The following is a 25,570-nucleotide window of genomic DNA, read 5'->3' as shown; positions in this document are numbered from 1 at the left end:
TTCATATTAATGTCCAATAATAAAACTTTTTAGCTCCTTTGTTTTCGTTTTGTCACTGCTTACCAACTACATGACTGCATAATTAAACAGAGAATCACTTATTTTGTGTTAGCTGGCTTAAATTGCATGAGTTTTTAACAGTACTCTTATTTGTAGCCCAAGTCGGTGATGTCTGGATACCATGAAGTTTGGGTCGTACACTTGAAAATGCAGGTACAGAGTAGGATCCTGCCTGTGGTCACTGAGCACCTGCTGTTGCCTGCATATTCTGCTTTGGCCTCTCCCTAGAAAATTTCTTTAGTCATCCTGTTCCCTCCATCCCAACATGCAGGACCATATGACAGAAGGAAGGAGGCAGCTTCTTCTACAAGTGCATTGAGGCTGAATGTGGTGCCCAGTTCTTGTGTCATGAGGTAGTTGTTTTACTGAGGCATTCTTTAGGACAAAATAAGGTGAATTCATCTGTTCCAGCTAGAAAATGAACTGTTCTCTTTACTGAAGCCTCTTGCGTATCAGATTGAGACGGGTGTCAATAGGATAGCCGAGATTCCATGTGATTATTTGCAGAAACATCATTTTAAATGTGTACTTTTTAACTATTATCTTCATCTTACCTTTTTTCCCCCCCGTTTCTGACACAGTTAGAGCAGCAGAGACAGCAGTTGCTGACAGAACGCCAGAATTTCCACATGGAGCAACTGAAGTACGCTGAATTAAGGGCTCGCCAGCAAATGGAGCAGCAGCACAGTCAGAACCCGCAGCAGTCTCACCAGCATTCCAGTGGGCCTGGCATGAACCCCCTCGGAGCACCAGCACATCCAGGCTTACTGCCTCATCAGCAGCCCCCGCCGTACCCGATGATGCACCACCAAATGCCACCACCTCACCCACCGCAACCAGGTAAGAACTGGAAGGAGAAAATCCCCTCATGTTAGCCATCACCGTTTGTAATAGATTAAAAGAAGAGGAAGAGGCGTTGCCAGATAAAATTAGACAAAGTGTGAGGGGTGTTCTGTGTTATGCAGTGTTTTCTAATGGTGTTTCTCATGAAATGGGAACAGTTTGGTGCTAGGATGATTAGCTTTGCTTGTACTGCAGCTTCATTTCATAGCTTTTGCTCCAGTACCAGATGTATGAGTGGAACTTGTTGCAAACAAGCCAGATTGCACATGTCTTGTTTCTATGTTGGTCCATGGTTATGTTGGAATACATGGCATCACAAGTTACATTGTGTTACTTTTAGGCTTACTGAATGCTGTTACCAAAAAGCCAGAAAATGATGGTAAGCTTGCTTTTCAGCGTTTTACACATCATAGCCTGGTGTGCTGGACAGGCAAATCCAACATCCGGTTATGTAGGTGAAATAGCTCTGAAACTTCCGATGTCAAAATCTGTATTACAAAAGTAGGAAAACTAAAAGGAATCGAGATTTTGCTACCTAAGACAAAAATAGCAAGGCCTGTCTCCTGTTCTGCCTCCAGCATGTTGATGTTCATTAAAGAGCCATAAATACTTTATATGCGAACCTGTTGCTGATATTTATATATATATATATGTAGATAAGAAGTAAAGTTTTGCTTCACAGAGAACATAGTCTCAAAAAAAGTCTTGTGATCAATCAGAGAACGCCTGTGAACAGAGTGAGAGTAGAGAATGAGAAAAGGAGAGATCATTGTTAAATTGAATTGAAAAAGGTCTAGATACTGAAGCTGGGCAGAGGAAGGACTGCACAAGGATGAAGTTCTGGTGGGAAGGGGATTAGAAGGGAAGAATAAGAAACCTGTGGTGTCCTGGAAGAGATGTTCCAAGCCCAGAATAGGAAATGATGTGAGAGCAACAAAAAGGGGAGAAGAGCCAGCGAGAGCAACAAAGCAAGAGTGAATAAAGCACAGCAAGGAGGGAAGAATTAATAGGATTTAACCAGAGGAAGAACAGAGCTATGCTGAGTTTGAAAGTGGTGATAAAAGGCATGTATCCTTGTTTGCTTCCCCTTTTGCACAAAGGAGGACTTCTCTCAATTAAAACCAACAAAAAGCCCCTAAACTCTGCTTTGTGTTTGCATTAGCGGTGTAGAACTAGTCTGTCCTGGAGAGCACTGTGCAGAACAGATAGGGTTATGGTCCCTGATAGATTGAAAGCAAGCAGCGGAGGAAAGTGGTTCCCCACCATTCTGAAAGCCAGTAGCTAATAAATGAGCACTAAGAGAGGTGAGGGGCTTCAGCGGACTTGTATTTATTCCTGCCTCCTTTCAGATGAAAAGAATTTCTAGCCAAACAAGGAAAAAGGATAAGGAAAAAAAAGTTATCTCCAGAAAAGAAAATTACTAGGTGGACATAAGCAAGCTTGTGTAGTTTTTGTGTGTTTGTGTAGTTTTTTTGTTTTTCGGAATCCTTTTCGGGCTTGGTTGCTTTAGTAGTGAATCAGAGCCTCAGACACATGAAGTGTTTTCAAGCTTATGATTGGAATAACAAGAGGGGCGAACCAATTTCAGCTGAAGACTAAAGGAGGATCAAGTCAATGAAGAATGCTCATAGGCTACTTAATATTTTTTAATGTTTAAATGAAATTAATGGGATTTGGAAGTGGGGCGAACAAGGAAAGGAGGAGCTAAGACTCCAAAATAACATCAAAGTTGAGCTACTGGTACAGGGAAGATGGAGGAGTAGTGGAATGATAAATCTAGGTAGTTTCTGCACTCTACTAGTCTTCCGTTGCGGTTAAAATAAGTGGTTTCTTCATCAGAATAACTGTCATATTAGTGGCATAGATAACTTTGAAGCTGAACCAAAATCACTTCTCAAGCAGTAAGCTTCTCCCCAGCCCCCAGAAGGAACAGGTTCTGTAGGAGATTGCAACCCACAACTGGAGACCAGGACACATTTACAGCTTTGCATGGAGAAAAATACTCCACGCTGTTAAAATCTGATTCCCTCTGAGCTATTGTTGTAAAACAGGGTTGTACCACGGTAATTGCCCAAAATAAGGACTTTCTAAGAGTGACACTTGTAGTATTCAGGATGTTCTAAAGATAAAAAGCTAGTTGACCCAAAGTGAAATCTTTCAGATACACAGAATCAGATGTTGGTGAATTCAGAAAAGCGAAGAAACTACAACAAACAATACGGAAGAAAAAAACAGAAATAATCATGAATTCTGCAGAGAGAATAAGTGAAAGGAAGGGGAGGAGAAGGGAAAAAAGGAGAAGCAGAAAAGCAGAAACTCTTTAAAAGCATAAAACTCTTGAAAAATTGTCTGATCCTGTTCATGTTAAAGGATCTCCCAAAGGGAGATAACAGTAAGAAATTTAAAGACTTGTTTGTATTAGTCTTTACTGCTAAAAATGCTAGGGAGATTGTCTTCACCTGACAGTTGTTTTCTAGTGTTATGAGAGGTATTTCTTAAAAATCGTCAAAAGATATTAGAGCAAAATCTGCAGTTCAGTAAGTCATGCATTCTGGATAAACATAAGGTGCCACTGGGCTCTGAAGCAGAAAGCAGAGTCCCGACAGTATCATTTTCAAAATAGATTTTTAGCTTGTTTGTATTTCCTTAGACTTTTTTTTTTTTTTAATCGTCTGAGTGGTCTCTGCTCCTGCAACAGCAATAATTCACTTAATTTCTCCAGTGCTTGACACAACTAATGTCGTGGTAAAAAACTCGAGTGAAAGGACAAGAACAAGAAGTAGGAAGCTCCCTTAACAATTTCCTTTGGCAGACCGAATTCTAGCATGCCCCCCTGCCCTATTTGGGGCTTCTCTGTCTGGCGCTCTGCCCTTCAGTTGTGCTTGGTGCCAGGTGGGAATCTGAGAGCTGTGTTGGTCAGAAGGGACCTCTGAAAGTCTCCAGTCCAGCCTCCAGCTCAGATCAAGTCCAGTTTGATCAGGTTGCTCAGGGACTTGTCCTGTTGAGACATTTGGTGGCCACATGACTGTGTCCCACCTCCGGAGGAAGAACATCCCCTAGGAATAAAAAATGTTTCTGCTGTTTATTCAGAACAACTACTTGTATTTCAAGGGAAAACTACCAACCCTACTGTTAAGTAACCAAGTTGCTAACAACGTTTGCAGGCTCACCTTAAAACCATTTTACTGCTAGAAGGGATTGTGACTAGCAAATGCGGTTCTTTTGCTGTGAAGATGCTTATGGGGATTACACTTAAAGGCTTTGTTATACCTGCTAAATGTAATTAAAATGACAATTTAAAATAGAATAGCATCACCTGGATTGTAATGACCATGATTGTCTGGCCAGCTGTTGCAGCAACAGACACTAGTTTTTATCAATATTCAGCTACTTGACCAAAAACAAGTCTAGAAGATGACCTAATTGGTTATTAGCTGAAAATCTTTTGAAAGGTCTCATATAAGCTACTGCTGAAGAAGCTGAAAACTTTGGGCATCATGATCAAAAATGGAAACGACAACCCAAAGCATTCAGTAGACTGAATTTTTATCTTGATGAAAGCCTGAGGGAAGGGCAGTTTGCAAAAGCTCCATGTTGAATGTGTAACGTTTGGAAAAGAGCAGAAGCTCCTAGTGAACTAGCAGGATTTGCAGATGACCGTGAAAATGTCAGGCATCTAATCCAACTGTGTGAATCTTCACAGTAATAACACATGATTCGATCAACGGATGCAGAGTAATGCCCATCGGAGAGGAAAATAAGAGTTAGTCGTGTTGTGATCTAGAAGCTTAAGCTAGCTGTCTTTCCAAAGGATCGGGGTCAGTGAGTTCCTGGGTTTGCTGCACACTTGTGGTCAAAATGTTAATGTTGAAAGTGTAGAAAAAGAACTGTTATAGGGAATGTTGTCAAGTATACTGTGTTTTGTAACACAGTATAATAATATTGCAGCTTGATTTGGGTTTTGTTTACTGTATTAACAAGTCAGATCTGTCCCCTAGCAGTAGAATGAAGAAACACGAACATGAAATGGAAAAATGGCAAATCCCAAACAGATTAAAGGGGAAAATACCATATTGCATATCATTAGACTAGCTCTTAGTTACAAGCTGCTATCGAGGCTGAAAACGTAACAAGATTAAATGCACTGTTGTATGCACTGGCGGACTAATAGGGGTTCATTTCTTACATGTTCCCATCCTCTGTTCCCATAATACCTTATTACTTCTGGCCCACCACAACCACCCAGGCTGTCCGTATCCCCACGGATCCCTGCCAGTGTGTATTACATGGAGTGTGACACCGTGTTAATTAGCTGGTACATCTCTTTCGAATTAGATTAAGGTTAGTCAATAGATCGATTTCCACTCGTCGTACTCCCCGCTGTTAGAGCGTGGCACGCAGATGGACGGGGAGCAGCGCTTCCAGCTCCGCCTGACGGCGAAGCGTCTGGTGCTGCCTCTCATCACGCAGAGGCGGCCGTGGGTGCATCTTGCCCCTTAGCTAGTCTGACAGCTCCTTGGGCTGGACGTTTTTGTGAAGGTGAAACTTCAGAGGCCTCTTAAGAGACTGAGAATTCAAAGGTAAAAGCCTCCGTCTACCATGTTCCTGCCTGATCTTTCCCAGAAAGCAAGACGTGCATTTTCCTCGCTCTTCAGTGGCAGTCCCGAAGTTTGTTAGAAATGCTTGGGAGTCCTCAATTTCAGTAGCAAAAGCTCCTCAGCTTCCAAGTGATCTGTGGGCAGTAGAGGGTGTTGTTTAGTTAGAGGGTAGGGAGGGGAAGAGAACAAGTTCGCTGTCCTTCAGAAGTGTTCAGAGCTTAAGCTCTGAGCCCATCCTAGGTGTGTGTATATAGTAACGTGGGGATTCTTCGGTCCCCATAGACCACAACTCTCAACTTGACCTGACTTGCTGTCTCAGCAGGTTAAGTTGCTCACTGTTTGACTTCCCTTCCCTCGCAAATGAATACATCATAGCAGCTTCAATCTGTTGCAACGAGACAGAGCACTTGACGGGCACGAAGCTACGATCGCCAGGAGTCTTACCGGAATGCCAAAGTCTGCAATCGCCTTTCACATTCGCATGCATCCTATAGGTTAGGTATACTTTAAAAAGCTCCCTCACTGTTGCATCATCATGGTCATGTTAAATCTGTGATAAATACCACTCAACCTGTATCCTGTTTTTTCTTCCTCCCCCCCACCTTAGAGAATTTTGGTAGCTGGCATTCGCCCATTTGGATCTTTGCTGACTTTTCAGCCACGGCTTGACGCTGAGGGCTTTGATACATTTGCTCTTCAAGGTTCTGTGGTGGCGTTGTAGAGTAATTCTTCTGTCTGGGAAACTCTCCAGATCTAGTAATACCCTTCTATTTTCCAAATTTCTGCAGTTTGATATGGATGTTTTCAGTTCATTGTTAGCAGGGTAGTGACAATGATTGTCCCCCATAGTAGGTACTCTGTGGGAAGATACACCTCTTCCCCAAAAAAGAGTCTATCATCTCTATTTAGCTTTACCAGTAATGCTATTTTCCAGCTGTTATGTTTTTTGTGTTTTTTTTTTTTCTTCCTTTGAGTGAAGCAGACATTTGCATGCAGCCAACACTGCTTTGGTATCCTTTGGCATGTGGGTGTTTTACTGAACAGAAAAGCTGGGACTCTTCGTATTTCCTAAGCTAAGCTGCTCTCTATGTTCCCCTGCTTATTTTCAGAGCAGTCACTAAAGATGTGGTTGTAATCCAAGCAGATGAGGGCATCTTTTACTAGTGCTCTTAGGGAACTTGGCCCAAGACTGCTAGTAGGCATCGAGATCAGCTGAGGACCTGTAGGATATGCTTGGCCTGTTTGTTAAATTGGTCAAAATTAGGTTGAATAGATCAGTTTTAATCCCGAGGATTCTATTGCTTTGCCTATGATGGAGGACTTCTCATCTAAGTATAATATTGGTACTTGCTTTTAGAGAGGTACAGCTCTTCTTTATTCCCCCCCTGGGGATAAAACTTTAGGACTTCATATTAAGGAGTTATCTGAGAATCAGATGACTCTTGCAGCCAGTTACATGCTAAAACTTCTTCATAGTGGATCATCTCTAGCTAACGTCTCCTACAAATGTTTCAGATGAGACTTTACCACAGCCAGAAAGGAATTCTGTAACCCAGTTTCTTTGACATTAGAGAAATAAATTCAAATACAGAAATAAATCATTACATCCTATGTGTTTATTTCCTTGGAGTATTTCACAGGATATGAGGAGTCACTTTCCTAATTGGAGTGATCTCAGCTTGAACTGTGGACAACGAGTGATTTTACAAGACTAATAGAATAACTAAATTTGAGGTATCCCTAGAGGATGCTCCATTTTCATTTCTCTTTTTTTTAATGAAAACAAATCCATGAACAGCAAGCAAAATGGCTTAAGAAGAGACTAAGACGTTTTTGAGTAGGTGGACCCTTTCAGTCTCAAAGGTGATGTACCTCAGGGATTGGTTTTGAGACTGATCTTATCTTCTTTAGTGACTTTGTCACCAAAAGCAGTTCTGTACTGATAAAATTTGGTTAGTCAAAGTTGGAAGTCATTATCAGTAGCAGATCCAAGCAGGAAAGAGGAAGGATATCATAAGAATTAGAAATGTGTTGAAATACAAGATTTCCAAGCCAAAGAACATGCTTTGGAGTGGAAGAGTCCCCTCAGCTGTAGTTTGAGGGGACTGATCAGTTGGAAGAAAGGAGGAGTAAGAGAGTTGTGTTATTGATCACAGGATGACTTAATCATCTATGTGATGTGACTGAAAGACCAGTGCAATTCTAGGATGAATTAGGTGAGTGAATTGAAGAAGATAGGGCGTTGAAGGTGTTGTCATTGTACAAGGTACAGATGAGATGCCTGAAGCTGTGGTGTGCAGGTTTGGTTACAGTATTCAAAACAAATGTGCAGTGCCGTGGGATGATTTTTGAGTGGAGCTTGAATTGGCTAGCCTTAAAAATGAATGTGGAGTGCATACAACTGTTTTCTATGGACAAATCCTGACAAAAATCTCCAGAAAGTGAAGTATTTGAGGTAAGATGGAATAGCGTAGAGCAACAGTGGAGACAAACTGAGCTATCAGAGAATATTTCTAGAGAAGTCTTGAACCTGGGCGTTGCAAAAAGGGGTTGTAAGTGATGGAATTTGGAGTTCAATAAATAAGGGGGTTGTGAAATAACTACTTGCTACAGGAAGAAACTCTACTCACCTCCAACTGTACATTTCTAAGCAACATGCCTAAACTCCACAGCCAGTCATTAGCTCCAAAATTAGAAAATGGGTGGTTCTAGCAGTCATTTCTGTGCTCTGTAACATGGGTTAATGGATTGCATCCGTTATTTTTTTTTATGACAGAAGAGCTGTTACACAGTTGCAATAAATTTGTTTCTGTGCATGAAACAGCAGCAGCTGCCTTGGTGGTTGGTTCTGCCATTTTTAGGGTTCCGTTGACGTCATTGCCAGATGTCCCACAGTTACTGTCTTGGCCTTGCCTGCCTGTGTCATTTGGTCATTAACCAGGACTCTGCTGGCTCGGCGGAGACTTTGGTGATATATTCTTTTCCCAGTGTCGTATTGTATGGATCTTTCCTTACCTGCGCATACACTGCAATTTCTCTAGGAATTTTGGGGATTTGTAAGTCTTGAATTAATAGTAAATCTTTTAAGAGTCACCCATTCATACATAGATCAGGAGCAGCTTCTACTCGGTTGCTGATTTGTGATCCTTTGAAACAAACCGGTGAGCTGAACGTGATGGCCCACTCCTCTGTGCCATCGGTTACATCATTGCATACCTGCACACCAGTCTTTGGCAATCTTGGCAGAGGTGCCAAAAATTGGAGGGTTTGCATAGATGAATTTCGCCTAGTAGAGGTAATCCCTGCTAGAGAGCGCCAAGATGCACTTGCAGAAGAATTCTGTAAACTGGTTTTTGCTGCTGGTAGTCCTGTAGATGAACCTCAAGCTTAAGGGCTGTTAATATACTGCTTTTACCAGTGTGGAATTTGACATGCTTTCCTAAGAAGAACGAACAGTTTCCTTACCTTGGTTCTCTGCTTCTGTCCAGTAATACAACCTGCCTTCCCTAGGGTGACCAAGATCAAGAAACTTCAGTGATGATAACTTGGAAGAGTAATTACTCTTTCAGGTATAAAGAAACTATTGGAGATTGATAGACAAGTCACTGCTTGCTGGTCCATCTAACAGGGCTCTGCAGGAAGATCTGACCCATTCAGTTTGCATTAGAGAAAAATCCCAGAACAATTTAGCAGTGACTGAGAACCACCAGTGGTCAAGTTCTCAAAATATAACCGTGCATGGAACCAAAGCAGCAAGGCCCTGAGGGGAAGCTGTAGATGGAATTAGCCATTTGTAGTTTCCTGTTTAGCTGCATCATTTTAACTCTGGACCTTATCTAGGTTTTCAGTCAGTTTTCTGATCTTAATAATGATTAAAAGTGTAACCGTTGATTCAATAGACCATGAACAAGATGCTAAGTGAAATGGTGGAACGTCTAGTGATTGACGAAGACTGAAGAGATGGTAGGAAACAAAGTAATGGGAAGATCTGGAAGGCCCGTATAAATGGAAGAAAAAGAAATAACTGCTTACAGCTTTTCTGCATTCAGAGGGTAGCTGGTAAAAAGGCCACCAGCCCCAGGCTAGAATACAGTGTGTTTTCTTCCTTTGCCCGGGTGGAGCTCCATCCCGGACAGGACCAGGGCCGATGCCTCCTGTCGCTCAGCAGAAGAGCCACCTGCAGAGGGTTGTTCCCTCCGACTGTGCCCTGGGAACGCTGATTTTCGGGGTTAGCCCCTGCGCAGCCTGGTTACAGCAGGATGATGTGACTGCTCACCTGCTGAATCCTGGTCTAATTTAAACCGACGAGAGGAAGTCTTGCTCCTTTCTCTCCAGGTCCATCCCTAGTGCATTGACTTGAAGTATGAAGGTGACCCTGAATTTTTATTTATTTATTTATTTGCCTTTGTCAAGAGCAATAGTTTCCTGCTCTGCTTTTGGGAGGGGAGGATTCACAGTACACCTGTTACTCAGCTCCTGAATGCCTTAGCAGGAGGAGGAGTGGGTGAGATGGGATGATATCGCTTCTACCCCCGAACGTTTTGGCTAAAGCCAAAGCTCTGTCCTGGTGTTTTGTGCACTGCTTCTAAAATACCTCTCCAGAAAGGATTCGCAGGGCTCTCGGGTCAATATTAAACTTGCTGAGAATATGAAGTGGCTGAACAGAAACAGTTAAATATTGCAGTTGCTCTCACTGCCTTTGTAAATCAGCACAAGATGATCAACGCAGGCAGTTCTGGACAAGTCAAAATCAGAACAGAGAGATTCTGATTAGCCAACAGATTATCATGGTTTTAAAGAGAAATCTATCAAGTCAGACAGAATCCTGAATTTGAGGGTGGACATTCAAAGTGGCACCTGGACATGGACAGTAGCAGGTGTTTCAGGCCAGCTTGTATTACAGTTGTTCCTCTCCTGCTCCTGACCTGTGTCGCAGCTCAGATTTTACCAGTTTGTCAAGTCTGCTCATGTTTCAGTGAGAGTGATTCTGAACTGTGCTCCATCTCCGTCTCTCCAACCAGTTGCTCTGATGCAAGTGTAAGGAAAATGCATTGCCAGCTTTGATAATGAACAGAGAGGAAGCTTAGGTGGGCTTGTTTTGAACTAATGGTAATAAAAGGTAGAAAGCTTTAAAGCGATGCTCACTGATATTCAGAAGAACAAATAAACAAACTTGTGGAAAGCAATTTTTTGCTCTCAGGCAGAGCAGCTGAGCCAAATCTCTTAATTAAAAGTTAATGGGGCAGCTTTTCCCCAGAAAGTTCGGTGGCTTAGATGTCAGTCTTCGGAAACCGCTGGTGAACCGTCTGCAATCAAGGTTAGTGTTTTCAGCGAACTGCTTTTCATCAGCGTGGCCAAGCGTGTCTGGTTCTGCTGGAGGGCAGAATTTCTGGGACGCGCTGAAGAGCTGAAGCTCGTCCAGAGGCTGGCCGTCAGCGCAGGTGGGCTCAGCGAGCGAGGGGAGACCCCGCGGGAAATCGAGACCCCTCAGCCAGCCCCTTCCACAAAGACGAGCTACCGGGGAATTCCCCTCCGAGTTAGACATCCGAAAGCAGACCACGTGCGAGTTGCAGGCAGCGAGGCTGCTTTCTAGAGCCTTGAGCTTTTTCGCTTGCTGTAAGCCTGGGGTTCGAGTTGGTTTGCGTGTTCCCATCGTCGGCTGCCTTTGGTTTCGTCTCTCGGTGCGTGGATGCGGCGAGATTCCGGGCATCTTGGTGACCGAAGGTGCGTTGCTGTTCTCAGGCCCAGGCACCCGTTTTGGATAAGTCCTGCTAATAGCTCGCATCTCCCATGTTCAGCTTCACAACAACTCTTAATTTTATTTTGACTGAACTTATTCTGTTCTCTCCTTCCTCCTGGAATTAAGACGTTTAAATCAGAAAAATACGGTTGGATTCCAATTTCATTGTGAAAAGCTGAACCTTGTAATGGGAATGGAAAGTAAAATTCCCAGTTTCTGTCTGTTACCAGCTTTGCTGCTGGTTGTATCATTTGAAGCACGTTACTGATTTCTCGGCATTTCGTGGGTAACCAGAAGTGCCTCACCCAGGTGATACTCGTTGTGCCTAGTATGAGAAACATTTTGAAATCCTTGGAGGAAGAGCAAGATCTATGTATTAATAGCTGTCCCTGACTTCTCTGTTCAAAGTGGGATTTTCAGCTAGTAGATGTCGCTTCTGAATCAATCCAGAAGCAGAAGTAGGAGGTAAGGATGCGCACCTTCCCTGCAGCCATTTATTTTTATTTTTTTTCCTGCAATGAATTTTGCATAGTTTTCTGATAGTTGAAACTTTCAAAAGAATGTTCTGTTAATAATTTTTAGCTTGTTGCTTTTTAAGTGCGCGCTGCCCATTATCCATTATTTAAAATCTGTGTTTTTAAATTGAGCTACATGATACTCTTTACTCTTTCCTATTGGACTGATTGCAATTCCAGGATTTTTTCTTTTTGTATAGATGAGGATTTTGAATTTATATCCTTCCAGTAAATATTTCCCAAGAACTGTCAGTGCTTTCTTTTTAGCCGCGGTAGGTAATGAACTTGCTGGCAGGAAGCTTGCAGGGAGTCCTCACAAAAAGAGGAATGCGAAGTAATGAGTGGCAAATGGTTTTGTGGTATTCATCCTTAATGTCATAATACGTGCGTAATTGTGGGTTTGCCGAGCGTTAGGGTGGTGATACACAAACATTGTTAAATGCAGACTGGGGACTATTTTGCGTATTTTTGACTGCCGTGGAAAGGTGGTTGGGTTAATTGCGTTTTGACAGAATATAAGCATTAACTTCGGTTTCTTTAGTGTGGTTTTCCTGCTGAAGGCTGTTCATACAGTTGTGAAAGGGAAAATTTCTGCGTATGCATCTTTTTGCCCTGCTGGTAATTATGGCAGGTAGAAGGTTTTAAGTTCTTTCCGTTAGCAGCTGGCTTCTGTGTTATCACCTCTGAAAACCCAGCCATGCAAAAGGCTTTCTGGAGCTAGAACAGTAAATAAGAGTCGGCTAGGGGACAGTGATTGCACTGAGGGTGCTGGATAACATTTTCATGAGTCGCGCTGTGCTGCCTTTCTGATAGCCGCAGAGCTTCTCCAGCGAGTCTGAGCAGCTCCGGACTCCTTACAAGCACGTGTTATAGAGGGGGCATTAATATTTGAAGGTTGCCGGTGCCGCCCCGCGTAACGGTTGTGTTTTCTGGTGACACGTGAAGCGGCTTGCGGCTTCTTGACAAAGCATCTCGCGTCATACGTGCTTTGCCGTAGAAAAATAGCGGTGAGCCCTGTCCCCGCGAGGCCGAGCGTGGTGCGCCCTGGCGTTGGGAGCGGTGTCGGGCGCCGGCACGCCGATGCCTCTGCCCTCGGCCGCCGAATGAATTACGCTAGAGGGAAGTGGCAGAAATACAGTATGCAAGTGAAGGGGGAATTCTGCCTCCCTCCTCCCAAGACTTGATGCTAAATGAGTTATTGTGGTTAATTATTCACAGCTCTTGGCTATGGGATTGTCTGCGGGAAGAAAGGACGTGTCTGGAGGTTGGTTAGCAGTATAGATTTCCGGCTCTCCGGAAAACCAGTCGGGGTAGGAAGGGGCAGAGCTGCTCTGCAGTGAAGCTAGCAGTCGCTCCCCGAAATGGTGGTGTGCTCGCTCTCATCTCCGAATTTTGAAACAACTCAGCAATAAGGGAGCAAGATCTCAGAAGGATGCATCCCGGCAGAGATCCGAGGAACGTCGCGGTGCCGTCTGCTCTGCCCCTTTCTGAAGTCCTGGCCCCGAAAAGGGGAGCTCCCCTCACCTGGCGCTGACTGCTTCTGCCGCTCTTCTCTTTGGCTAAACAGGAACCAGCGCGAGGTGATCAGGAGGATTTGAATCAGCACCAAGCTTTCTGCGTTGTGCCCTGTTGGCTGCTAGAGTAAAACAGAAATACTTTAGCTGTGCCACTCTAGTGCCCCTCGAGTGGCCGATTTAACAGAGGTCGAGGCTGATTTAGTGTAGGCAAATAAACACCTTGGACAGCCTCTAAAAACAATTCTTAAGTTTCATTATAATGGGAATTTGCGGCTTTCCATTTGTTACTAGTGGAATGCTTCAGAGCATGCATTAGAAAAATGTCAAAAACATCTAACACGTAAAGGCTTTTTTTTTTCCCCCTCCAGTCTGCTAAATCTCATTTTGTTGAACCTTTTGGCTTTATCTCTTCCTGCGTCTGCTGGTTTTAAGCTCTCCCCCTTATGTAGGTCACACTTTCACATTTTACGCTTCAGCCACTGTCTTGAAGCTGTATCTCTTGTAAAATGAAAAAACATGATCTCTATAGAAATAGCACTCCATTTTTGCCATAGTGGTACTACTGATTTCCCCGTGCTTAATCCCACTTTGGCTGGGTATTGCTTGATTACTGCTCAACTTCAGCATTTTGGAGTTCTTTTATGTGATAGGGTTGTTCCTCTGCAAGTACCTTAAGCTAATTTTAAGATAAAATTGTTGCATACTACATCAAAAAGTCAAAGAATAGACAGCCAACCCTGCTCTCAAACATAGGGAAGCTTCTCAGCTTATGGGTAGCTTTGGAAAAACTGCAGTGACACTTATTTTTAAATCTCCGAGTATTAGGAGAATAACATTTTACAGATTCTTTGAGTCAGGTATAAAGTGCTTCCCACTATTGCTATGAGATTTGGCGAGATGGCACAATTTGAATTTATAAAAAAGCAAATTATTTTAAAGTTGATTAAATCACTGTTAAAGACAAATTAAATTTGTCTTTAACAGTGATTTCAGCTGTGACTGTGGTTGCTATAAACACATCAAACATGGTCACTTAATCTTTGTGTTACTACAGGTCTGAAAGTCTTTTTTCCCCTGAAGGAATCCTTGGCCAGTGTTAGAGCTTAAGACTTCACGTGAAGCCATTCAGTGTATAGCAAGTCTGATCCAGCTTCGGGTGCTTCCGAAGAGGTTTTCCTCAGTATCGGCCACTTCCTCGGGGTGTGGACAGGATCTTTTTCTTGCAGGCCTGTAGCATTAGAAAGGAGATAACCAAATTACACTTGGAGGGTCTCGGGCTCGCATCAGGCGGCAGCTCCCAGCCTGGGGATCTGTCACTTGCCAGCTTTCCTGATCTGCTGAAACTTGGTCACGGTTAAATCATCAGGAACTAGATAAGGCTCCTCTCACCTGCTCGTTTTTACCTTTTTGTTCCCCATCAGCCCTCACCGTGCTGGTAAGTAACATCCATCATACCTGCAAAGGTCTTGCCCTTTGGTCGCAAAGCCCTCTGCATCTCTGGACCATGCTTTGTCTCCAGTCTCTTATTTGGTGCAGCTTCACCATCTGCCAATACTCTGCTGGTAGCAGCTTCAGTTGCCCAGTGCCTGCTGCTGTTGGTCTTCCTTCGTTTCTGAATGCTTGTAGCTGTGATGGTTGTTTCTCTCTTTGATTGTTTGGGTTTCTTTGTTTTAGATAAGTGTTCATTAAAAATAAGATCTTCTCAAGCCACAGTTCTTAACAGCGTAATAATGTTGCCCTGATGCACCATGCCTGCTGTTCTTGTGCCATCCCCTTCCAGAGCACAACATTTGTGGGAGGGGTGAGGATGAGGGCACGGGAGGAAGCAAAGATTCCAGTGCTCATCTCGCTTGTGTGAGCTACGCTAGATCCGGACAGGTTTCCGCTGTTAAATCTTGGTATGCCAGCTCCATTGCTCAGTTATCTGGCAAACTTGACTTTTCATGAATAGATTGTGCAAGCATCTATATACTGGGTCAGCCCAAAGGTCCTCGTGGCCCATGTCTGACCTCATAGATAGCAGATACTTAGGGAAGACCTGTAAGAAACAGGGTAAATACCGAACAAGCCTTCCACAATCACACCCGTCCGGCTTTTGACAGTCAGTGTTTATGGCGTAATATCTGAGCTAGTGTATTCCTAGACACTGCTGGAGCTAGTCTCTGCATGTTTGTATTAGTGAGTTCCTTGGTATAGTTGTGAATTCTGTGAAAGTGCTTTTTTTTGTTGTTTTTTTTTTAACCTGCAACAAAGAATTTCTAATTCTGTAGTGAAGGAAACAAATGCTACCATATTTGTTTTTTCCCTACCTCTTCTTATCTTAGACCTATAACAAGCTTTCATCCCTCACTCCATGTTAAAATGTCTTGGGCAAAAAGAATGGACTTTTTTTGAAGTATCCTGATGGGCATTAATTGTATACCTAAGGGTCTGTGCTGAGTCCACTTACCTGTTTTAAAAAAAACTATCTTGAGTGCACTAGGAAAAATAGAAATTTCAAACTTACCAGGAATATGGAACCTATCAGGAGAATGAGGAGAATGCTCGAATTCCTCCTCACCTGTGAAAGAAAACCAGCCTTTGCTGTGCTGCGTCCCGGGGGCTATGTCTGCAGAAGCAACCACTGAAGATTCGGGCTACTTGTGGAGGACTTCTTGGTATAAGATGAAAAGGCACTGAGAAATGGAGCAGAGGAAAAAAACTTGCTCCTAAAAGGTAACTACTTTGAGTTGGAAGTTGCCAGGACATTTCGTAAGTGAAGAGAGCAGGCTTGTTACTGAAGTGGTCAGATCAGTCCCATTTTCTTCTGTGTAGATTTAGATTGCTGGTGATGTGGGGTTTTTTTCATGCTTTTTTTAAATATATATTTCACACTAGAACTTCTAGCAACTGAAATTCAAGCTTCCGTTTCATGTGCTATGACTTTAGTGCCACAGGCCACGTGTCTCATGCAGATCAGAGGAAAATCCCGACTCCTGGAGCTTGACCAGCTGACCTTGTGCAGCCGTGTTCTCAAACAGGCTGTGCTTCAGAGCTGATCTGCGTCTCTGCGTGTGAGCGGCAGAGGCTGAGGGAGAGAGGTTGAGTTCACGTGTACCCCCACTTTGGCTTCTGCACGTAAGCAGCCTTGCAAAAGGGAGAAGAGACACTCGCTTCTTGTCTCCCCGCTGTACTCGCCCGCTTGAAGCTACAAGCTGAAGTTCTCTAGAAGTTAACTGCTAGTACAGAGCCAGTTACAAAATGTCCCTTAGTAACAGGCATTGCCCAGTGCTGAATTATCTCTCTCTGGGGATATGGGCAGCTCTGGGACTGTTTGCAAACCCGACTGCCCGTCTCTGACAGCACTGATCCTGTAGCTCTTGACTCGCTTCTAATACTAATGGGTTATCATGTCTTTTAGTCTGAGCCTCTGCCTGGCTGTAGCTTCCTGTGACAGTGTTCTCGTGTTGCCTGCCCTGTTCTGCCGTGCCCTTTCTGCCCGCTCCCCATCTAGATTCTGCCCGCTCTGCATCTAGAGTGCTGGGCCCCCCCAGTGCGAGGAGGACATCGTCCAACTGGAGCGAGTTCAGCAGAGGGCCACTAAGGTGGTCAGGAGCTTGGAGCACTTGCTCAAGAAGAGGCTGAGGGAACTGGGCTTTTTCAGCCTGGAGAAGAGAGGCTTTGTGGTGACCTACCAGCAGCCCCCCACTACCTGTGAGGAGGTCATCAAGAAGACAGATCGGGCTCTTCAGTGATGTGTAGTGGGAGGACAAGAGATGAGAGCCATAAGCTGGAACACGAGAGGTCACAGCTGGGTGTAAGGAGGCCGTGAGGACAGTCAAGCAGTGCAACAGGCTGTCCAGGGTGGGTTTACATTCCTGAGGGTTTTCAAGGCCTGACTGGACGAAGCCCTGAGCAACTCGGTCTCACCACAGGACTTTGAGCTCTGCTTTTGAGCAGGAGGTTGGACAAGAGATCACCTGAGGTCCCTCCAGTCTGAAATATTTTGCGATTCTGGGACGGAGGTAACGCTTTAGTGCTCTTGCTGGCTGCTTGCCCCTGAGGAGGGGAAGGTGAGGGGGCCATTCTAAGGGACTTCCAGCTCAGCTTGCTGACAGAGGGGAAACCAGAACCAGACACTAGAGCTCTTATTGGTGTGTACTGGGCTCGGAGACCTTGAGTTACCCATGAAGACATGCTACATATATTCTTAGGAAGAGTCCCACCTTTCGTCTCTTCTTTAGGCTCTTGACTGGAGCAGTGAAGGCTCCAAGATGAGGTTCTTTGAAACCCCTATTCACCATCACAAAGGAGGGATTTAGCGGCTCAAATCTATGCAGCTTTTCTGGTTGACTGCTGCTGCTCTTTAATATATAGTGATGGAAATGCCGTGATGTGCCCCGTAGCCACTGATCAGCAACTGTGTGCCAGGGATAAATTTACAAAGTTCTTTTCCTGTGTAAACGTTTGTGAGAAAAACGGTGTTTCTGTAGGGCTTCATATCTGCTGCTTGTAGATATGCTAGTCTTGCTCCCGTGATGGAGTAGCGTCAGGTTTGCCCATGGGCCTCTCGCTTGCGTGACTAGGAGCTCCAAGGTTATGTTCTCGGAGTCCAGTTCTCCAGGTGTCCATGTGAATTGCTGTTGAGGTTGCTCAGCCCCTCTGCCGCAGAGCTGTAGGGCTGCGTGGAGCCACGATGCTGGGAGTGCTGGGTTCCTTTGCGCTGGGATTGTTACTGGCTCAGGATGAGGGACACCTCTGATCCCACCTTGCCCTTTTGCAAGGCTGTCTTGTTGGTCTTCTTCAAAGAGCAAGTTATTGCCTGTAGTTCCAGGGTGCTTTAAACCAGCCACCAGCCACCAAGTGCTTTATATAGTTAAAACATGCGTATTCTGGAGGGAAGTGGCTGAGCAAGTGACACTTGCACAGTTGGCCCAGGCACCAAATGCTGAGAAGGAGCAAGCTGTTCATCTTGGTTTTGTGGCTTTTTTTCCCTTATAACTCATGTTGAAGAGTTATTCTTGCATGCTTGGAGTGTTCTTCAGGCCCCTATCCTCCCTCTCTCTGCAGAAGGACAGTGACGGAGAAGGATTTGGGGTGGGTGGCTGACGGACTCCACCTCTGTGAGAGCACAGGACACAGCCTGCAGGCAGCGTTTCTGGGCAGCTTTGCAGCTCAGCGCTAGAGGTGCCCAGTCCATCAGCATGACCATGCATGGTTCCAAAGAGCAGGGGTTACTTTGGATAACCAGAGGTTGGTTTTTCTTGTAAGTGCAGATCATTACTTTTCCAGGTCATTAATTCCCCATCATAAAGACTCAGATCAACCCACTATTTCCTCCTTGCCTAAGCTGTATCTCAGGCTGCTTTGTCTCATACCCATTGAGGCTGTACTAACTTGCTTAGGCTTCTGGGCCCAGACAGCCCTACCTCCGAGCAGAGGATGCGTGTTAAGAGCTGTCACCTACCTGTCTCGGTTGATAGCTTGTGAGCTAGCGCGGTTTCCTAAAGGGCGAGCAGCGCTGCCAGGCTGCTGCCAGCGTTCAGGTTCCTGGCAGCCTTCAAAATTCCAGAAATGGAAGTAACACGTCAATAAAAACTCCCTGAAAGCTCCTACTCAAAAGCTGAGCATAAATAAGAGCTAATAGTGTTTGTGCTGAAGTATTGACTCAGTCCCAAATGCAGAGCTTGCCCTTTCTTGGCTCGAACCGCCAGTGTGGCTGTGATGCTCTTCATGGACGTTGTCAGACCCTTTTCTGTTTGAGGCTTCTGTCATCACGCTTCATTTCACGTAATTGCCTGGGGTTTGAGGTGGAATGAGGTTTTCTAAAGCAAGCTGTTACAGTCCATGCCTAATAGCCACTTTCCTAACTAAAATACTGTACCTTTACGTATGTGTGTGCACGCAGGGATTCTTGTAAATGTGATTGGATTATGCAAAATAATCTCTTCAAATGAGGTTTTAAAACATCAATCAGCAATTTTGTACGTGTCCAAAACTGTGCAATTCGAACAGTTCCTTTATGCTGCTAAAACACAAAGGACTTTTACAAAGTGGATGTGTAAGGAAGACTTATTGGAATCCTCCCTCACATCAGATTTTTTTTTAATAGGGGAAATATCTGTGTAGTCTAATTTTTAGCTGTATGATTTCAGTTCTCCCATTAAATTAATCCATCAGGCTTTGTGCCTGCTCTTTGAGTGCTCTGTTACGTGTCCGTGTTCTTCCAGGGCAGTTTGTTTCCCGCAGCTTCGTTTAGATTGCTAACATGGGTCCCTTTACTAAGGCTTCATTAGAAGGTGAGTTTTGACTTTGAGTGGGATCTCCCAGTTGCTTATTGTGCTGGTATTTTTGAAATTACAAGTGCCCAGAGGTTGTTCTTGAAAGGAAATGTGTTGACATTGGGGATGAAAAAGCTTTTCCTTTGGGGTAGACTCAGGTGGCATTTGGAGCCTGTACGGAGCTGGCTCTGTTACAGAACTGTCATTTTTTTTCTCACTGCTCAGAGAACAGCTAGACTCTGGGTTTTTTTGTTTTTTTTTTTCTTCTGATCGCTTGTGTTTCAAGTGTGTCTCATTACCGTGTTTTTTTAATGCTCTTGCAGGTCAGATGCCAGGGCCAGGTTCGATGATACCTGGCCAGCCCATGCCAGGCCGGATGATGCCAAGTGTGTCAGCCAACATCCATCCAGCCGGTAGCGGTCCTCCTCCACCTGGCATGTCACCGATGTCGGGAAACCTAATTGGACCTCGCGTTCCTCTAGCAGCTCCAAACGGCATGTGTAAGTGCATCTCCAGCAGTAAGGATTTGAATATACCTAGTGTGGCTTCTCCGTTGCTTGGCTTGTTGCTGGAAAAGCCAATGTAGTTGAAACCCCTTTATGCGCTGTAGAAATAAGATCCGTGCATCTTGGCAGCCAAAGATTGATGCCAGAAGTGTGCTTGAAGCCTTAAGTGCTTGTCTCCCCTCTAGGCATCCAAACATATGCTATTGTCCTTTGTTTTATTTATAACATCCCTTTTTTATTTACAGTGACTCTAAGGCTTTGTGGTCATCGTCCAAAACCTCTCTCAGCTTAATCCGAAGTAATGCACGTAGGGGTTCAAGAACTGACTGTAGCTAAATCCTCAAATAGTTGAGATCAGAATATAATCCAGTTCAACAATGCCTTAGTGAAAACTTAGCACTGTGAAATTAAGAGGAGGAAGTCCTAATTAGAAAGAAGCAAAAGGTATATAGGAATGTTCCTTATGTGATGTGCATACATGCGCCTCTGAGAAGCAAGCTGATTTATGCCAGGCCTCCCCTCCTAGTCCCCTGCTCTCCTCCTCCCCCCAAAAAACCCCAAAGACCAAAAAGCCTGAAGTCAGTACCCGCTGTGTGGGTGCTACTTGAATGAGCACTGCTCTGTGGCCAGACCCAGAAAGCAGGAAAGCTGGAATGGTTGGTGCGAGATGCTTTGTAATGACAACTTCCTTGATAAATGTGCCCGTCTTGCTGATCTCCTTCAGTGCAGCAGTCTTAGCCCCCAAGATGTTCATCTACATAACTGTCACTGCACAGGCAGGAATCATAATCACTGGCAGAACCTCTTGCGAAAAAATAGTTGGGAAAAACTATCCCATCTGGGCTACAGCTGAAAGGGAATTGTTGAGCAGTACTGGCTCCCTGGGGTTAACTAGCATAAGCATAAAATACCTTTTCTGATGCTGTTTTTGTTCAGATACGTCCTCTTTACTCTTCTGGTGCTTTAGCTTTCCTTAGTTTTCCTTCCCTTTTTTGAGCCTATACCACTGGGAACATCTTGTCAGGCTGCATTTCTGCTTGCTCTTTTTCCTTATCTTGACTTCTCTTTTTCACCCCCTACTAAACAGGTTGGTCATGTTCCATTCACATCTCCTTTGTGTACATGAAAGCTGGCCCTTTTTTTATCCCTCATTTCTTTCCTCCTACTTGCTACATCTACGGATGCCTCTGCTTTAGAGAAGGGGAGGCCACAGTGATGGCCGTTTCTGGGGCTAGCCTGAAATAACCCAAGTGACAGGTCCTTCCTGCTTCCCCCTCGGACAGCCGTGTATCCCGTGCTGTATGGACAGTCTTGCGTTGGATTCCTTTACCGCGTTCAGCCTCTCCTGGTTCTGCTCAGTGTTTCCCTCTGTTGTTCTTGCAGATCCCCCTCCTGCGCAGCCGCCTCCACCAGCAGAAGGGGTGACCCCACCTCCAGCAGGAGCCCCGCCGGCCTCAGCAGCTCCCTAAGTGGTCAAGAAAGAAGGAACTTCTACAGCAACATAGTGGTGACCAAAAAATGAATTCCTCAGTTACCTTCTGTTCCCTTGGGAGGTTTTCACCTCCTGTTGGCCTGCCCCTGCCGTGTGTGTGTGCATATACATACACATATACAAGCACATGCACAGCGTCTTTTTTTTCCCCCCCTCTCCCCACTGCTCTTAGCCTGGCAGTACCTGGCATTCCTTTGGGAAGTCTTTGGATCAAAGGTGCCAGTAACGCCTCCATGTTGCTGGCAGGAAGTCCTTTACGCTCTGGTCCATTTGCCTTTCAGAGCGTGCTTGACTCTGGTTTTCTTTCATCTTGGTGTTTTGAGCTTTGGGTTCTCCTGGGGAGGGTAAAAAAGCTTTTAAGGTGGAGGCATTAACTGAGCTTTTACGATGTAGCAGATGCCCTCTCCACCTGTGATTTAGTGTTTTGGGTTCTCCAGGTAGAGCGAGCAAAGCATCAAGATCGGATGCCAAACCAGCGATTTGGGGCAGAAAAAGGAAAATAAGGGCATGTTATAGCGCAGAAGGTGCAGGAATGCCAGCTATACTCATTGCAGATATCTGATCGTTAAGGACAGTAGCTGAGTCCTGGGGCTGCCTCACTAACTTATTAAAGAAAATATTGATCCAGTGCGAATGAAGCCAGGAGTGAATCAATTGGAATAAAACCACTCAATGGTAGGAGTTTTCTTGCTCCGGTTTTTACTTTATTTTTTTTTTTGCCTTTGAAGGTGGTAGTTGAACCTTCCCTCTGAGTAGTTTGGTACAGTAGCCAACTGAGGAAAAAAAAAAACACATGATTTTTAGTCCCTCTTTTTGGAGCATATACTTTTTACTTTTTAAAAATGAACAAAAAAAAAGTAGATAGCGATGAAGTGCTAGCATACGGGATTGGGTTGGGATGGCTGGGGTGTGAATGCCAGAACTACCTCCTGCAGACAGCCGAGGTGGGCAGGATTCAGTGAACGCGGTACGCTTCTTCTGGAATCGGAGGTGGGAGAGCTCCTCAATCCACACATCACCTTCCACTCACTGACCTCCGTCAGCCCGTTTATCTGGGGGGTCGGCGGGTGAGGGAACGGGTTCAGCAGGCAAATCCAGCAGCGCTCTTTGAGACCGCCGGTGCAGTACTGCTGACACGGACACGTTCGGTCTGCCAAAAACTGCTTCGCTTGCTAGTCATCAGTGGCTGCAGAAGCATCCTTTGCCGGCTGTACGGTTCAGATCCTCTGCCTCCTTCCTAGGAGAAGAGGGTTTGGCGCGTTTCCTTGCCAAAGCTCTGAAGACCGCTCGCTCCTTTAAAGGGTGGCTTTGAGTGACTGAGTGCAAGGTGGTGTTCTAAAGCTTGACCGGGGAGATTTCTCCCAAATAACCTGAAACCCGCAGAACCACTTACAATAAGGCTTAAAAAAAGAAAAAAAAAAAAAAGGATTTGCTTTGAAGAGCGCTCAGGTGTTTGACTCCTCCATGGTAACGGTTGAACTTTCCAGGTCCTGAGAGCGCATGTGTGCGGAGTGACCGTTTCGGGGCTGTCTGCGCAGCAGCTACGTGCTCAGACAGTTGTCTACGGCCTCGTTGCTTCCAGTGCATAGGAATAACGCTTTCCACTGTCGAGCTCTAAGAATCCACAGTGCCTAGCAGAGAACGGTCAGGGCCTGCCTGCCTTCCACCTTTCACAAGGAATTCATGCCCAGTGTTCCCTTTCCCTCCGGGGCCTTTGGGGTGAGCATGGAATTTGGGTTCAGACCGTAGTCCGGTTTAGAATAACCTCAGGTTGTTTTTAGTGTGATCAACTTCAAATGTAAAGGATCCAGATGGAGACTATTTTTTACTGTACTAGTGATGATCCTACAGAGTACCTGAATTCTTGACACTGTTGTGTTTCTGTATAAATAATACATGTGCTGACTTTTTCATCTGATCCTGTGTATAGGGCCGGTTTTATTCCTGCGACACAGCCACCCAATTTTGTGAAATAAAAAAAAGAAAAGTGGTTTTTGTACAAAACTCGTGCCGGTTTGTCTGGAGTCTGTTTTCTCGCAGAGTTGTGGATTGGCTGAAAAACATTGATATGATATTGGTCTAATTTGGGGCTGCGTCTTAGCTGCGGTGGAGTAAATACAAAGCCTAAGCTTGTTAGCCGGCGAGGCGGGAGATATCAAAGTAATGCAGATAAGGGAAGACCCTTTACAGTGCACTCGGTGATCTTTGGAAAAATGATATTTTAGGTTATAAAAGCTTAACGTGAAAAAGATCAGACGGAGCATTCGAGGCCCAATAGGGTTTCCGCAATCCATGCTTTCCCGCTGGCTTGCTGCGCTCGCTGGGACAATTGCTCCTGCTCGTGCTCCTGGTTGAACGAAACGCTTGAAAGACCTGCCCTGAGGTGGCGTTTTTAATGGAGGAGGACCGGACACGCTGACCTAGCAGGTCCCCACCATTCCTCTAGTCCTACGCAGGCTTCCCTGGTACCTGCTTAATTCAAATGGCTCTTCAGATCTTTTGTCCTCTCCTTCAGGGCTCCAGAGGGCGCCGGGATGGTTTTGCCTATTGATTAAGCTGTGGAACCGGAAATCCAGTCTGTCTTGTATTCTCAGTGCTGCTGCTACTTAACCAAATAACTGCTTTTTCTTCTCGTGAAGCATAATGACGACACATCTTCCACGTGCGTAACGTGCTGGGTGTCCTAATCCCCTGACGCTGGGGAGCGAGGGCTGCAGGAGTGAAGAGGTGCGCGGGCAGCAGGAAGGTCTTGCGCTGTCGCTTGATCCTCTTGCCGGCCTGGACAGCGGGGCGCCGGGTTCCCCGCTCCGCGGATGCCGTATCCCAAGCGCCGATCCCCTGCGCTGCCAAGAACGAGGTCTGCCGGGTCACCGAGCGGCGACCTTCGCTACGCGCAAGGCGTTACCAGGTTTGAGATGCGTTGGCGAGAACGGAGTCGATCATAGCAAGAGAAGACGCGTTTCATCCTTTGAAGCAGGGGTTCCTACCTTGCTCCGTGAGTGCTGAAGATCGCTGCCCGCCGGAGGGCCTGTCTCCCTTCCGCTTTGGGGCCGGCAAAGGAGAGCGAAGAGCTCCTGGCGCCTTCGCTCCCGATACCACCGTGTCAAACGTTACGAACGTTTATTCCTTGTGATCGCAGCTTTCTCGTTCTGTGGTCCGGTGCGTAGCTGTCGTTTTCCCTCTTGCCTCTTGAAGACATTTCGCCTAAGGAATGCGAAGGATACGGTAGATGTTAGCGTCAAATTTTGAACCGTCCGTTTTTCCTGTTTATTGGCCTCGAAAGCTTCGCAGGAGTTAAAGCCTGACAATCTGCCGTACGATTAGCAACGTGGCAGAAGAGGCCGACTGTAGTCGTGACAGTAAGCGTAAAGGAAGCTGAGTGGAGGTCTAGGTTTAGTCTGGGACGGTGCTTCCAGTTTGTGCGTGGTCGCCTCCCTGGCCGAGGTCCCCCGCGGCCTTGCGCCCTCTCTGCAGCTGGCCCGGGCGAGCGGGTGCGAGCGAGGGCCGGGGTCGCTCCGGCTGCCGCGACAAGGAGCGTTTGCAAGATCGCGGCTAGGGGAGGTGGCAAGAGGTCCAAGAGAGCAAATTCATTCCCGTTTACAGCTTCGTAATATAAACGCAATAAGCCTGAAGGTAGGTTTAAAGCTGCTGTTCTTAAATGGCTCAATGTTCACCGCCAACCTCGGCGGTGGGTTCTTTGAGACCAAGATCCCATTAGGATAAACGGGAACCTCCCGCCCTTGACTTGAATTCCCTCCGCAGCCCCCTGGGATGGTGCGAGCCCCCGTTGTGGACCTATCGTGTCTGGCAGTACCAGCTTCAGCACGTGCTTCCTAAAAAAGCTGTATTTTTTTCTTGCTAACTGGAGCCAAAAAACTGTGCTCGGACACCTTGGGGGGTATCTGAGCCCGAGAGCGCGTGGTGTCCCCTGCCACCCTCGTTCCTAATCCCATTCCTCACTCGCGAGAAACCTGAAAAAGGATTTGGCAACTCTGGAAACTCTCATTTTCGGACTCTGCTGCAGCCTTACGTCTTGCAG

At 45.5% G+C, this 25,570-nt stretch overlaps 1 protein-coding gene across 2 annotated transcripts in view; it reads left to right on the top strand.

The window, feature by feature from the left end:
• SMARCC1 (SWI/SNF related, matrix associated, actin dependent regulator of chromatin subfamily c member 1) overlaps positions 1-23,535 on the top strand; it is a 98,194-nt gene extending 74,659 nt beyond the window's left edge. For both annotated transcript variants that reach the window (XM_067292098.1, XM_067292099.1), the window contains 3 exons: positions 642-900; positions 19,857-20,033; positions 21,423-23,535. In XM_067292098.1, the coding sequence (XP_067148199.1) occupies positions 642-900; positions 19,857-20,033; positions 21,423-21,508 (522 nt within the window). In that variant the 3' untranslated portion in view covers positions 21,509-23,535. The remainder of the gene's footprint in view (positions 1-641; positions 901-19,856; positions 20,034-21,422) is intronic.
• The last annotated feature ends 2,035 nt before the right edge of the window (positions 23,536-25,570 follow it).

Source organism: Apteryx mantelli, chromosome 2 (genome assembly GCF_036417845.1).
Source record: "Apteryx mantelli isolate bAptMan1 chromosome 2, bAptMan1.hap1, whole genome shotgun sequence".
Classification (NCBI taxonomy): domain Eukaryota; kingdom Metazoa; phylum Chordata; class Aves; order Apterygiformes; family Apterygidae; genus Apteryx; species Apteryx mantelli.
The sequence above is the reverse complement of the archived record's forward strand: the minus strand, read 5'-3'. Positions and strand labels throughout refer to the sequence as shown.